Source organism: Pseudoliparis swirei, chromosome 9 (genome assembly GCF_029220125.1).
Source record: "Pseudoliparis swirei isolate HS2019 ecotype Mariana Trench chromosome 9, NWPU_hadal_v1, whole genome shotgun sequence".
Classification (NCBI taxonomy): Eukaryota; Metazoa; Chordata; class Actinopteri; order Perciformes; family Liparidae; genus Pseudoliparis; species Pseudoliparis swirei.
Genome location: NC_079396.1, coordinates 5,776,875 through 5,792,581, shown reverse-complemented (window position 1 = coordinate 5,792,581; position 15,707 = coordinate 5,776,875). Strand labels below are relative to the sequence as shown.

Sequence of the window (15,707 nt, the reverse complement as noted above, 5' to 3'; positions counted from 1 at the left end):
GGAGGAATCCAGTTCTGACATTGCATTTTGGTAGCACACTTTGCTTTATTTGTACGCGTTGGTTCATAAAAGCTCAACACGGAAGCTATTGATAACAATTAATTTTCTTCAGAGGTGATGCTAAGCTGACGTATTTAAATGTCATATTTCCATCTTATATAACATATATATAATAATGTGTCATCGTTATAAAACAATATTAATCAACAATTTATTGCCAAACTTGCAATTTGAAAGTTTACATGTTCAATATTTAAATGTGTGTGAGAGTGAAAGCTGCATTACCTTTCAGTGATCTGGGGTGCATATGTGCTCTTCTTCAAAAGGGTATCATACCAGGGGATTCTAGTTGGAGGGGAAATGCAATTTGTCTTAAAGTCTGGTAAAGTGGATTTTGATCAGGTCCAGATGGTGAAGTTTAAGAATTTCATTAAAAAAATACGAAAACGTTTGAAAAATACTATTCAAGAAAACACAGTTTTTCAGTCTTGTAATAGACTCCACATGCTATGCTACCGTTACTCTACATAATGTGAAATATTTTGGAATTAAACATATTCAGTATGAAGTGACATTGATGGATCATGCTGTGATTGTGAGTAGGCCTATTATCTCATGCTGCATGCTGATGCACAAATCAAGAAGAAACTGGGTCAGTACTGCAGCCATATTAGGTTTCTAACAACGACACAACAAAAGAAAACTGCTTTTCTCTGCAGCTTCTAGGTTTGCAAATAGCAAGTTCAGATAGGACCTGAAGAAATGTACTCGTGTTTCACTGCAGGTATAAGCTCACTTCATACTGGTGTATATATGGTGTGTTTTGTTTATTTTTCCTGCCTTTTTAAAGTTGTATGTGTTTTTTTCTTCACTTTCATAAAAAGTGTATGTAAGCGTTATCAGCCAGTTGTTTCGTGAGTTGGGACACGCTGTAGCCTACTCACAGTATTCAATGTTGAAATCTCTGTGAGCCACTGCTGTGCTGCATTCGGGTGCTCCTAGTAAATCGGTGCTTCTGATAGGATACACGAGCTGAGTCGTTCCCTAAACATGTAGCCTCGTGGAAATACAGTCAGTACCTTTTCTTTAATCAATAACAATGTAACAGCATTGTTTTTGTTTACCATGAAGTGACAACATATCACGTGTGGTTCGCTATACACCACACCTGGCAGCTGAGCTTACAATACATTGAAAACGGGACGTTCTCAGCGAAGGTGTTAATATTACGACAGTACTCGAAGGCAGCACGCAGCAATCGAGGAGAGAGAGAGAGAAAGAGAGAGGGGTGTGTGACGTCATGGCATGGTGCCCCGTCCATGTTTGGCGAAGAAGAAAAAAGTTTTGTGTTGCTTTCGACAGTCGTTTCGAACAAACTCCAGATACAACCAGAGCTGAGAAGAAGCCAAGCAATTTATCTTCAGTGGTTGTCATATCATAATTGTTCTCTAAGATGGCCGTACTTAATTATTCACCATTACTACGTTAGCGGTATCCAAAGACCCGGGCGGTTCTGGATTTATATCACGTTTAAATTAACGGCTTGGTCGCTCCGTCGTTCAACCGTCTAAGCTAACGGTTTTAGGTTTTTTTTTCTCCCTGGAGGGGCAGTTGTATTTCCCCCTCGCAATTGAATGAAAGGGCTCTTAATTCCTGGGAGAGCCTTCGCATCCTCCGCCGGGTCCGCTCCGAGGGGTGGAGGCTCCGCCGGGCAGAGCCGGGCTTCGAGATGAGGATGCCCAGGGCAGGGCGCCTGCTCCTGGCGACGTGCCTCGGCTCGCTCTTCGTGCTTGTGCTGTACTTTCAGAACATCACCAAGCCAGGTAAGGACCCCCTAAATCACACTCTTAAAAAACCCCAATGTAAAGGCTTATGTGGTGGAAGTAAAGCATTTATATTTTAGGGTGCATTGTCCATAAATATAGAATAACAGAGCTGCACTGCACATAACACACATAGCCTACCGGTGTCTCGTTTGGTGTAATATAGTACTTTGGATTCATAATGATACAAACAAAAAGTTACCACAGGAATAGCACAGAATATTCAATGTCACATGGCTGCTTACAAACAAGGTAGGAGTTCAACTAAACTAGTGGACAGCAGAGTGCTGGTCCTGTGTGTAGTCCTCTTTTTGATGCAGCCTTCTGGCCTGTTTTTTTTTTTTATTTTAATGGAGCTGCTTATAATCATTTGACTCGACCTGCATCCCTCCTGAGGCAGACAGCGTGTGCAGAGAGAGAACTCAGTGAGAATGAAGGATGAATAAGCTCACTGTGAGCAGTGTGATGTTTTGACAGACCCTCCTACAGACCCCCACCCACCTCCTGCATTCCTCTGCTTTAACCTTCCTCTCTCCTCTTTCCTCTCCTCTACCTTTTGTCTCCTTGGTCTTTAGCCCGTTCTAGACATTGAATGGCACGTTGGTCCACAGACCCCCGGAGAGAGGAGTCGGTGAGGGGCGAGGAGGTAGAGATCAACGTGGCCTTTAGTTGAGGTGAACTGGGTGACCTTGAGGCAATGTAATCGGAACATCCGCCTGTGTGTGTGTGTGTGTGTGTCACAGTTTATGACAGGGTGATGAAGAAATGGTGAAACATTCGGAAGAGTCATTTTACACCCGTAGCGTCACCTAAACGGAACAGTTCCCCACCAGTGAGTAATCGTGAATCACCCTTTTAAGAGCTGACCACACGTGGAAATGTACATGAAGCCGTTCAGTGGCGGACGCACAGGCCACGTGTCGCTGAACCCTGAGGTTCAAACAACACACCTCCGACGACGACGTGGATATTACCTTTCAGAGCACCCGACCTGTTCGGGCTTGTCTTATTCACAGTCCCACTATTAGACGTGCAGACCACATGAAAAATAGGGAGCAAAAGCATGTTGACACGGGAGAGGACAGATTCAAAGGACGGCAAGAAAAGCACAGGGCTTCCCTAAATTGTTGTGTATCTCGTTCGGAGGTGATTTTTTTTAAAGCAGCACCCGGTGTCTTCTGGTTGAGCACCATATATACCATCCTCTGGTTTATATACTTGTGATTTAGTTTTAGTCCTCGTTTATTCGTTTTAACTAGTTGTTCTTGAGGTATAAGCACATCCGTTTATCTCAATAACCTCAAAAACCTCAATAACCTCCTGTATCTGATGTTTTAGGATGGATGACCGTGGTGAATGTTGTTCAAGAACAAATTGTCCCTGATTGGATAATAAAATAACAAAACATTAGAACCAACCCTTTTTTAAACAGAACGTACATCATGCCCGACATTCACATTTAATCGGAGATGCAGCCGAAATGGGATTACATTCATTTTACCCTTTTTTTTTCAAGTGCTGCACCGTTAGTTTTAAAGACTGCTTTGGCGTTGCGTAGCTCACATGCCAATCGGTTTGATGTGGTGTGAGGAGAACATCGCCGTGGTTGGTGTTATATATGCATTAAATGTCCCAGTCTTGAAGCCTTGTATACAGTGATAAAGTTTTTTTTGTAATGCAATTAAAAAAATTATAAAAAATAAAAGAATAAAGGGTTGAATAATTTTGCAATATATTTGTTGATTTGTAATGAATCCAGATTTTGTTTTTTTTTTGCATTACAGAAAATAAAGAACTTTATCACAATATTCTAATTTTCTGAGACAGTCCTGTATATGAGAACAGCCGATTATGTGTAAAAAGTCTCTCCTCAGATCAGTTTTTCATTTTCTTCATAAAACTTCCACTCCACAACAAGCTCTACTAAACACATCGTATAGTATGAAGAACTCCCTGTACTTGAAAGTTGAAAAAAATCCCCTCATGATTTGAGTTTAGTTGTCTTAGTAACCACATCTCCTTACTGTTTTAATATCAGACGGGAAGCAGTGCTGTATTGTCCCACTTCCTCTGCCAACACCCTTTGGTTTTGGGGGAAACCAGGAAAAACGTGCGCTATTATAAACCCATTAGTTGGGTCCTGTCCGATTCGTTGCTCTATTAATTCTTCATTCATTTGGGAATTTGAGCCGGTTAGATTCCGATGTGTGCCCTGTCCTTTCGAGCCGTGTGGTTGCAGTTCCTTCGTGCAAGGCGGTGCATCTCCCTCCTCGTGTCTTGTCAAATGGCTTCGTGTGCAAGGTTTAGCAATAAAGCTTCACGGGTTGTTGATGTATTTTTACTATAATGAACATTTAATCTGAAAGTATAAATCACTGAAACAGTAATGGTGATCACCGTGTGTCTACCAGAATCATAAACTAACAAACCACATTATGTAGTATTATGGTCTAATGGAATTACATAATCCATAAATGTCAGAATTTAACAGCTAAATTATGTCTGCAGTTAACTGCTGTGTGTCGGAGATTTGTGTTGGATTTGAGTTTCGACTTTGAGTTTCGATTCCAGCTGTTTAGGCCGACTTGCCCCTCATTAAAAGGATCACTCGGCTTCTCGGCAGGATCTGTTCATGCACGGATTTGAAGTTATGAATATTTGACGTAGTTCTAGCCGATGGGCAGGAGGAAATCAACCCTGTGACCGCTGCAGCTCTATCCAAACTTTGGGATCTTTCTTTATGAGAAAAATGGTTCCCTCCTTTTTGTCCCCGTTCAGGTATTTTACAAGTTTGGCTTTATTTAAGCTTTTATAGGAGTTTCTTTGAATTCATCTCCACTGAAAAAAGCAAATACGATACTTATCTGACAGCTGCATTTTGGGGAAATAACCTCTAGAAACATTCCTTTTGTTTTTTTATTTATTTTTTACTTACCTTCCATCAAGCCAATGTAAAAAGATAAATAAATAAAAAATACATACTGAGTAAATTCTCCAAGCATTCTGCTATTTCCAGTCAGGCTCTCTTATTAGATACATCATAATTTGAGCAGAAATAGAGATAAACACCCAGTTTCTATTCTCAGACTCTCTTTTATGTGGTTGCCCACTCACACATACAGCGTGTCACCCGTGGTACTGAACACTGATCACCTGGCTGTGACATCACCTTCAGCTGTTGTGGTGCCATTGATGACATGAACCCCACTGGTGATGTATAGTGTGAACTCGCATCATACGTGCCAAAACGAAGACAGACATACTAAGCCTTGATTTATAGTGTGACTCTTGGCTGTGACCCCCACCGAAAAATGGATCGTGCAAAAATATTTCTTCTTATCTCTCCAGCTGTAAATCAACAAGGATTATATATTGTGATCACTTTATACCCTTTTGGCTTCTCTCATACTTTCTAACATGAAAATCTGTTGCTGGAATATTTGGGTTTTTTTGTTTGAAAAACCTTTGAGCGAACAGAGGGAGAGTAAGGCTACAGCCACATGGCAGTCTGAACTTAGTTTGAAACATGTAAGTTGTTAAATGCGTTCCCCTTAATTGGTATATTTGATAATCTAGAGGAAGATTCTAGAGGTATCAACCTTGGCCTCTCCCTATAAAGAGTACGACTATACTCTGTCGTATTTTCTGTAACTAATCAACTTATCTACTTCCTGTTCACGCCAGCAGTGTACCTGAATAGTCCTGTGATATTCGTGCTACTTTGGACGAAAAATAATTTCTACAACGAGACTGAAACTGTGGACGTCCATCGTTTTCGTTTTCGAACCCCAATGGGATCTCAGTGAGTGTGGCAGAAGCCCCAGAGTGAGATCAAAAGGAACTGCCAACCCCACTATAAAGTATAAACCGTATCGGCGATCGTAAAGTCGCCGTGTATTGTTCTAATTACCACCATGTGCAGCTCCTTGCATGCGGACGGTGTTACGCCTCTGAATCACGCTACACCCGAAGCAAACACTGAAAGTCTGGCAGCCATGTCACTCATTGTCTCTTCCTGCCCACAGTCGTTTCCATTCGTGACATCCTAATTTCTGTCACTTTCCATTTTACACTGAAAGCGACTTTTATACACACGGCTCAAAGCTAAATGCGTTGTGGTTTCCTTTTCGGCGCACGGAAACTTCCGTTACGTGGCCCTCCATAAAGTCGAGCGTTCGTTTCAAGAACAATGAAGTGTAGCTTCACCTCTTTATGTGAATATGTTTTGATTGCCATGTGCTTTTTGTCATGATCAAAGAGGGGAGGCGTTCTTTTCAGAAAGACGGAAGCTTATCTGCCAACTGCAAAAGAGAGATTTGTCGTGATGAAAAAAAAAGAGATTAACAAGAAGTTTGGATATATTGGGCCCACACACACACAGTGAAGGAACAGCGTGTCTGTTTATCATGATGCAGACAAGTATACAGGCTTAATGGAACCCTGTTTGTCTCCAAAGAAGAAGAAGAAACGGCACTGAAAGGGACAGCGTGTGTCGATCCATGAACTTGGCTTCGTTTTCTGTTTAAAGTTGTTGTCCTTTCGTGTATACTACTGTAGAGGGTGTGGCATGGGACAGAGATACACTCATGAACCTCGAAGAAGGAAGAACAGATAATAGATAAAGTGTTACAGGACTTTAAGTCGATGGCCGCCCAAGGCGTCCGTGGCGTCTTGCGACCAATTCAATTCAATTCAGTTTATTTTGTATAGCCCAATTTCACAAATTACAAATTTGTCTCGGAGTGCTTTACAATCTGTACACATAGACATCCCTGTCCCAGAACCTCACATCGGATCAGGAAAAACTCCCAAATAACCCTTCAGGGGGAAAAAATGGAAGAAACCTTCAGGAGAGCAACAGAGGAGGATCCCTCTCCAGGATGGACAGATGCAATAGATTTAATGTGTACAGAAGGACAGATTTAGAGTTAAAATACATTCAATGAGTATGACAGAGTGTATGAATAGTTGGTAGTAGGCATATTCCAACCCAACCAGACCAGCCTAACGCCACCGAAAGCAGACTCAGGAGGAGAGGGAGGCGAGAGCCGAGATGGAGGCTAAGCTCATCCGGCGAGGCCCTTAGTGCTGACTCTACCCAGCCGTCTCTGGACTAATGGGTACAGGAGAAATGATTCACGCCCCCTCACAGGCTGTTAAACTTGCCAAACTCAAGTCCAAAATGAGCCTGCTTGAGTGCGCAGTACGACTGGGGCCTCTTTTTTTTATCGCTCTTCTATAACTGTCACCATTGTGCCACTTCCTGGGTCTGAGAGGAAGTGGGTTTTTTTCTAGTGCATGTGAGGAAACGCACGACAGGAGAAAAAAAAGAGAAAAAAAGATGTGGTTTATAACGATCAGAGTGAAGTAGCCTCCGCATGTACTTTCCGTTGAACAGAGAAAAGATTGTACGGTTGTCGAGCAAGTTAAAGCCGACTGCTCATCCCTCCAGGACGGGAGAAGCATTCCTGGGTTTAACTTTTATACACGACAAAAGATAGCACTGTTGATGGAAGAGAACATACAGGCGAGCTGATGTCTCGTGGTGCCATTAGACACAAAGACCTTTTATAGGCTATTTTTGAATGGAAGAAAAGGGATCAGTAGAACGATTTAACGGCGTAGTAGTAACGTTTATAGAGGTACAGAGCTACAAATCAAGTGGCAGGTTCCAAGAAAACATCTTCTTTTTTTTTTTAACGAAGCAAGATACAAGCTCCGCCCCTCAAACTGCAGACAGATTAAGACACATGTACACTCACACATCGAGAGGTCGTGTCCATAATTATGTTGACTGCTCTGTGAGGCCGTGGCGCTCTGAGACTATTTCTAGCATCGGCATTCTAGAAATCACAACGTTAACATTTAGCTGGTATTATATTCATTATGGTCACCGTTTTAGCTTAGCATGTTCACATTAGCAAAGTATAGCGCTAGACGTAGCAGAACTGAGGCGGATGTGAATGTGCTTTCAGGGTTTGTACGGTCATGGAAAACCTGGAAAAGTCCTGGCATTTTAAAATGTTCATTTCCAGGCCTTGAAAAGTCATGGAAAAAACTTAAATCATAAAAGTCATGGAAATTTGTTATAATCACATGTTCATTTACGCCGAGTTTGAAATAATTAATATGTTTTTTAAAGAAAAACGCTCAAAATATAAGCCGCCGTGCGCTCTACATTTTTCATGTTTTTACCGAGATTTCAATTTGGTCATGAAAATTTGGTAAAGTCCTGGAAATCCATCGGTCAAAATGTGTAAGAACCCTGTGCTTTGGTCTTGGCGAATGAGAGGGCGTGACCAAATTCAGAGGCTGCTTCTTCTTCTTCTTCATCGAGAACGTCTGCACTGTCACGGCAATCCGTCCGTTTAGCGTTGACACAACAGTCTGGATCGATGTGGTGGGATGGCCCAAACATGCCCACAGTCATGCCGCAAGTATTAGTTATAAAAATCAAAACCGTGTGACATTCTCGAGTTAAACCCCACCAGCCAAGTAGTTTGTGTCTTTTTGCTGCAGCCAATTAAAGGAATTAAAGCCGGTTTTGAAGCGTGAAGAAGATCAAGTCGTGGTTGTTGCATTCTTCAATCACCGTCTATACACTTTGTTTCTTCGTGCATTACATTTTTTTTAAAGCACAAGGAAGAAAAGCGTAGAAACTCTTTGCTCTGTGTGAAGATGTGGAGTGACGCCCGAGATCGGAAAGGTGGTGGATGCTCCGCCACTTTTTTTTCTGGTGCCGTGTGTCAATTCGGAGGGATGTTTTGCTGCTGTCCCATATGCCACTGATTATTATGGACATTTTTATTTTTGTATTCATTGCGGGACTTTGGCCATCGATGAAAATGTTCCACCCTGCCCCGGGGCCATTTCTTCCGCCTTCCTTCTCCAAGTGTTTCTGGATTCATCCTCTCCTCCGTTTGAAGGCGGACCCGACCCATCTCCACTTCCTCCTCTTCAGCTCTTCTTCCATTGTTCCTGTTTGGCCCGTAGATTCCCAGGAGGCGTTATAGACAGTGATTAGTAAACTACTGCAGCTTGTTGATGATGTTGTTTGTTACCTTCGCATCGAAAATGCGGAAGGTTATGTTTTGATCGCCGTGTATTTATTTATTTAATTATTTGTATGCGTGTTACTCGCATAACTCAAAAAGTATTAAACCGAATCGCATGAAATTCGGTGGGATGATTGGTTATTATCCGGGGACCATTTGATTAGATTTTGGGATCGATCGGGTCAAAGGTCAAGGTCAAGGTCATGAAAAGGTCAAAATCTTCTTTTTACCATAGCACGGTCAATTTGTATCCAATTGGCATGCAACTAATGCCAACATGTTTATAATTCAATGCCCAATCTTGTGATATGCGAAGGTATGCGCTCTACCGAGTGCCCGTTCTAGTTTGAATAATGTTGTTCGTCATGGTATGTTAATTTCTACAACTAACCCCAAAACAGGTTTTACAGGTAATGCCAATATACAGTTTGCATGTGCTAGAGGCCAGAAACATTTAGCTCTCTGCTGTTAGCAACCGGTGCTGAGGCTAGCAGGACGCGCTGACCGGCGTCCAATTCAGTCACACCGGCGAGCACAAATGTATCGTTGGAGTTGGAAGTCCTTCTGTTCTCGTTCAGTAAAACTATAAACATGAGCAGAGCCTCCAAGTGTGTCTTGACCTACATTCCAGCTTCCTGAGGAAGCGTTCTCACTTCTGTGGGCAGCTGAGCTCGTTGAGATGTGAGCTTCGACAATTCATCCGTTTTTTTTCATTTCTACCTGGAACTTGCTGACTTGTCTGATTTTTTACATTTTTGCAACTTCTGGTCTACTTTGTGCCGCTTCTGTGACCTCACGGAACCGTTCCTCTTCCTCTTTCCTCAAAATGACATCCAGGACTGTAACTCTGACTCTCTAGAGTGTCGTGCAAAACATATACATACGTTATCTTGTGTGGAAGAGAGAGTATGAATAAGACAACTATGTGTGTGTGTGTGTGTGTGTGTCCTGTATCCATACGTAGCCTGAATGTTTACAGTTCTGCCCCTGTTGTATTTACAAATAAAAATACAGAGTTCATCGTTTGCTGTGTACCTTGTGTCTTAGGTGTGGAGGCGCTCTTCGGCACACACTGAGCTTGCGGCGAACTCGATACACAATCGGCCCCTTTTACTACACGCTCCGAGCAGGAGGAGTGGTGGACGGGTTAAACACATGCATATAAAACTAGGTCAGTGAAAGTGTCCGTCGCTGGTCACAGGACTCACTTTCAATTCAATTCAGTTTATTTTGTACAGCCCATTATCACAAATTTGCCTCAGAGGGCTTTATAGTCTGTACACATACGACATCCCTGACCTTTGACCTCACATCGGATCAGGGAAAAACTCCCAGAAAATAGGAAAAAAACTTTCACAGGGGAAGAAAAGGGAAGAAACCTTCAGAAGAGCAAGAGAGGAGGATCCCTCTCCAGGATGGACAGAAGACATAGATGTCATGTGACCAGAAGGAATCATTACAGAGTTCCAACACATGCAATGAGTATGACAGAGTGTTTGAATAGTTGGTAGTAGTCGTGGACTTGACTTTTTTTGCCAAGTTAAGGTCAATGTGATGGATAAAATGTTTCAAATTGTGTGCTGCCACAACATAAAGAGTAAAGTGTTAGTAATACTTGGTCATAGTTTTATATTTGGCTTAACCCTCCTGTTACCTTCACATTTACTAACATATTTTACCCCCGGGGTCAATTTGACACCAGCAATTAAAACCTCCAGAAAATTATTATAATTAATATTGTTTCCCAAGTTTAAATGTGAGGTACTTTATGTTTGTTTGTTGACTACCTAAATAGCCCTTTAAATATATAAAAAAGTTTATATTTCTTATATGTTTGACAGTGAAAAACAGCCTGGGGTCAAATTGACCCCAATGAACACCGACATTAAACATTGAATGGGGTCAAATTGACCCGAAAGGTAACAGGAGGGTTAAATAACAACTGCACAGATGACCTAGAGCGCGCACACGGCTCTCTCCCTGAGACGAGGTTCGAGAACGCCAGACGTAGATCGACCCAGCGGCCTTGTGCTGCTCCAGCGTTAACCGGTGGAGAGGAGACTCCAGAGCAAGAGCCGAGATGCTTAGACACAATAAGGATAAGAGAAGTGACCAGGGGGCAGACGTCAGCAAAGAACCGGCTTGGACTGGGGCAGGGGTCACACTGGGTGACGAGAAATATGTAATGAGGGAGTGGACGGAGGCGGCACACGCATTGAATGTGATGGTGTAAATAATATGTTAATATGTTTGTTCGGGAGTTGGGAAAGACATGTGGAGGGAGGTTGTTGTTTTTAATACCGGACCCAGCTCAGGTTTATTTGTGAAACTGTTGGTTACAAATAAATCTCCGTGAATTGAACTCTGATCCAAACTCTCTGTTTCCTGTGTTTGATAACTGAGGTCCGGAGGGTGAGTATCCGGTGGCGTCTCACCAGCAGTCGGATAGCAGAGGGATACAAGTTTATATGCAACAGGTTAAGAGATTAGTCACAATCTATCAAGAAGGAAGAAATCCAGACACAACATCAGCCACTCTCTTTTCCTACAGATAACTAAATTGTTGCCGGAACCTAAACTTCCTGTGAAGTTTATTCTGAAAAGACACGACGGGTAACGAGCCCGCGTTGACAAGCCGACCTTGCCGTGGCAAAAACCGACGCTTGAGGGTTAAGTAGAGCACGATGAGTTTGAAGCTCAGGGTTCGTACGGTCATGGAACACCTGGGAAAGTCCTGGAATAAAAAAATGGTTATTTTTTAGATGTGGAAAAGTCCCTAAAACAAATGTTTTATCCAAAAAGTTTTGAAAAAGTCATGGAAATGTGTTTTATTCATTTACACAGTTTGATTAAAAGAATGCACATTTATGTGAATATTTATTCTTTAAATCAAACTATTGTCTCTCATTCATTTGTGTCATTTAAGCTGGTATTTACTCGTGTATACACCGAGTTTTTACAAAATGTTTGGTCATAGTAATTTGGTTTAAAGTCATGGAAATGTGTTTTATTCATATGTTCATTTACACAGTTTGATTTAAAGAATAAACATTTATGTGAATATTTATTCTTTAAATCAAACTATTGTCTCTCATTCATTTGTGTCATTTAAGCCGGTATTTACTCGTGTACACACCGAGTTTTTACAAAATGTTTGGTCATGGTAATTTGGTTTCAAGTCATGGGAAAACCATTGGTCTACAACAAGTGTGTGAACCCTGAGCTGTGGGAGCTGAATTGAATTATTGGGGCGAGAACGGGTTGGATCTGAATCTGAATCTGAATCTTACATTTTGACAAGATTGTTGTGTATTGACGATAACTGGCGCGCTGGCAAAACCTTTTTCCTTTCTTTGCTCCTTGTGTGCAGTAGGCATCGACCGGTCAGCCCCTCCCCTGATATTCAGCGAAAGCTTTCAACAGGGTCCAGCAGGACTTGGACTTCCATCTCTGCGTGACCGGACGATGTGGCGCACATGCGCCAAGAGGAAGTTGAGGATTATGGATGAAGCACGAGAGGAAGGACCGGGCGAGGCTGCATCACGGCAGTCTCATTCTCGCAATCTCAGAAACATTACATTACATTACATCACGTGTCATTTAGCAGACGCTTTTATCCAAAGCGACTTAGTGCATTCAACCTAGAGTACAAACTAAGAACAACAAGAATACAGAAAGTAACATTTCCTCAGCATAGTCGAACTACAAAAGTACCACAATAAGAGCTATTTAAGAGCCACTGAAGTGCTAATCTGTGTTTTAATCCAGATATAGTCGGAAAAGATGTGTTTTTAGTTTCCGGCGAAAGCTGTAGAGACGTTCTGCTGTCCTGATGTCAGAAACCTCCTCTCCCACACGTTTTATTAGATTTGCAGCAGTCGCCCGGTCACAGCTGCTGTTCTCCTTTTGGGGGTTTTCTGTTAACTCAAAATGACAGAAGGAAAAAAAAAAAGTGCTTTGTATATTTCCTTTCACGAGACTAGAGTACCAAGTTGACAAAGAGATATATTACACGTGGGTGCCATTTCAAAACGGGGAACGTTTAGACTCGTTCTCTCAATGTGAGTGTTGGATTCCATCACGTCGACATGGATAAATCTCTCCGCCGCCATCCCATCGCAGCATTGTGCAACACGTGCAAAAGAAACCACAAAAAAAATCCCTTTTCTCACTCGGTGTCATCAGCTGTGGACCCAAACACCGACTGCCATCACCAGGCCTGGGTGGGAGCAGGAGGGGGAGGGGAGTGGGGGATGGAAGCAGAAGGCAGATGTGTTTACAGAGGCTGGAGGAGGGAGGAGAACCAATGACACGGTCTCGAACCAGAAAGCTCAACTTTCTCCAACGCGCGGAGCCTCCAGCAGCTCCCATCATTACGAATGCGTGTTGTGCAGCCAGGCGTTGCTCTTCCCCTCCAGCCAATCAGCGGCGCATCATTTTCATTGTTCTACAAACCCTTTTTTTTTTTTTTTCCTCCCCTGTTTCCTCCTGTCAATTTGCTGTGGATAGATTCACGAAAGGGGTAACCGTCAAATTAAGTCGAACCAGATAAGGTTTTAAAAAAGTAAATGCATCAGAAGAGTGTTGCAGCTAGAGCGAGAGAGAGACCCGAAGGAAGAAATGGAAGTTATGTAAGAGTTTGGCAGGAACACTCTGTTCCTATGGAATCTATAAACAAAAGGAGAGAGGATCACGTCATGACAGGCCGAACTCTGTCTGACTCGCCTCCCCGATAACCCGATACACATCTTTAGAGTTTACTACTCACCTCTAGTCCAAAGGTGTCTCTCACTACACTACATGCATTTTGTTTAAATGTGGTCGGACTTATATCAGTGGTGACAAAGTTCATGTCACATTTTCACACAAATCCTGTCCAGTAAAAAGATGGAAAGATAAAAGACGACGCTTTCTAACCGTAGAACCAGCTGTGAGGACGGAAAGCACACCCGGGAAGAGCAGGAGAAGTCCATTGCAGACCCTCTACAACGGAGACCAGGTGAAAACACACACACACACACACACAATGTATATTTGCTGAGCTCTGTGGTCCTTTCTCTTCTTTCTTGTTTTGCTGTACATTCCTTCGAATGTCATTTAAAGATCGCAATGTTCCTGATCTCAGAGCGAGTTGGCGGCTCAGAGGTCCCTCCAAGGTCGCAGGGAGCTGTTGGAGCAGGCGTGTCTGAGCCACACGAGGAAGCGCCAAGTGCTGTCGCCCGAGGATCTCAAACACCTGATTGTGGACGACAAACACGGCCTCATTTACTGCTACGTACCCAAGGTTGGTCGCTATGAGATTCATTCGCGCCGCTGAAGATTCGAGACCAGAGGCTTTCAAATTGTGAGGAGCGCCTCTCCGGGGGGGGGGGGGGGGGGGGTTGCAAGTCTGGCCTCCTGATTTATTGAATCCATGGGGGAAAAACAATCATAATTCCTATTGACAAGGAGGGGGTCGAGGTTACAGCAAGACTACGAGATATTCTTATTATTTTGAAATTAAAAATGCGGAAGGTTATGTTTTGATCGCCGTGTATTTATTTATTTATTTGTATGCGTGTTACTCGCATAACTCAAAAAGCAGTGGCGTGCCGTGGGCCTGGGGCCTGGGCCTTCAGTTACGTCCTACACCAGTGGTCGCCAACTCGTCGATCGCGATCGACCGGTCGATCTCGGAGACGTTCCGTGTCGATCTCCAAAATAAAATGAAAATAAATTCAGAAACACATTGTTCCTTGATTTGGAACATATTCTGAAGTGTCTTCTGAAATGTTTTCTTCCTGACTGGAAGATCGACGTCAGAAAACATCTCCGCCTGATTCATGAACGCCTGAAAACGGGTTCGCTTACACAGCCGTGTTGTCAGCTGTGCTCCCTGAAAGAGGGGAACGTACCACTACAGGTGGGGCGCAGAGGGAAATGCAGAAACACCTTTATTGATAACTTCACATATTACAAAAGCTCAAAGTACAAAGACATAAAACAAAGTCATCAATAAATAAATGTTGAAATGCCTGTACCTTCGTGTAAATGTTTAGGTTAAGGCATTAACAGGTTACGCATGCGCGACTGCCGAGATTCTTGGCGACTTGCCAGGTTTTACCTCGGTGAGTTCGGCTTTTCTGCTGTTGTCCTTCAAAACAAAAGCTCAACATTGAACTTTTTTTTCTTGTCTGATAGAGCAATCTGGTTTACTTGAAAGTGATTGCAATTGCATTTATTCTATTATTTGAAAAGGGACAGATGCAGGAGTCACAAATGGTGGTTCTCATATTTATTATTATGATAATTATTTAAATCTGAGGATGTCTGTTGAGTTGATGTGAATGTAATCACCAACGGTCTGAATTCAGAACCAGTCCCAGATAAGAACACTTTCATGAATACCAAATTTGCCCCGAAAAACTCGTCAGTGGAGTTGAGAAAATCACCAAATCAAAGACCAGGAGCTGGATTACTGACAAACAGCTCACAGACGGCCTCAGACTGTCTGTCTGTGCTTATGAAACTACAAGGTCACAGACAGAGTTCAGTCACATGCATCACACTGACTGGAGTCACATGACTTGATGGCATTGTGATCACAGAGCTGAACTTACATGAGTTGCATTGACTGATCATGTTGTCAGTGTTGTGTTGTAATTGGATTGGATTCAATTTATTGTCATTGCTAGAGTACAGGTACAGAGGCAACAACATGTAAATAAATACAACATTTATATTGGTAGTTCATCCAGCTGCTCATTGCAAATGTGTTTATTCTTGTTCATATTGTGTGCGGTGAACAAATATCTTACTTGTTATCATTACACTTAAATTCTGTGTTCCT

At 42.6% G+C, this 15,707-nt stretch overlaps 1 protein-coding gene across 1 annotated transcript in view; it reads left to right on the top strand.

Moving 5' to 3' along the window:
• Nucleotides 1-1,347: 1,347 nt before the first annotated feature.
• Nucleotides 1,348-15,707, top strand: part of LOC130200106 (carbohydrate sulfotransferase 11-like) — a 17,140-nt gene continuing 2,780 nt past the window's right edge. The window contains exons 1-3 of the mRNA XM_056424083.1: nt 1,348-1,823; nt 13,801-13,877; nt 14,004-14,162. Of these exons, the coding sequence (XP_056280058.1) occupies nt 1,730-1,823; nt 13,801-13,877; nt 14,004-14,162 (330 nt within the window). The 5' untranslated portion in view covers nt 1,348-1,729. The remainder of the gene's footprint in view (nt 1,824-13,800; nt 13,878-14,003; nt 14,163-15,707) is intronic.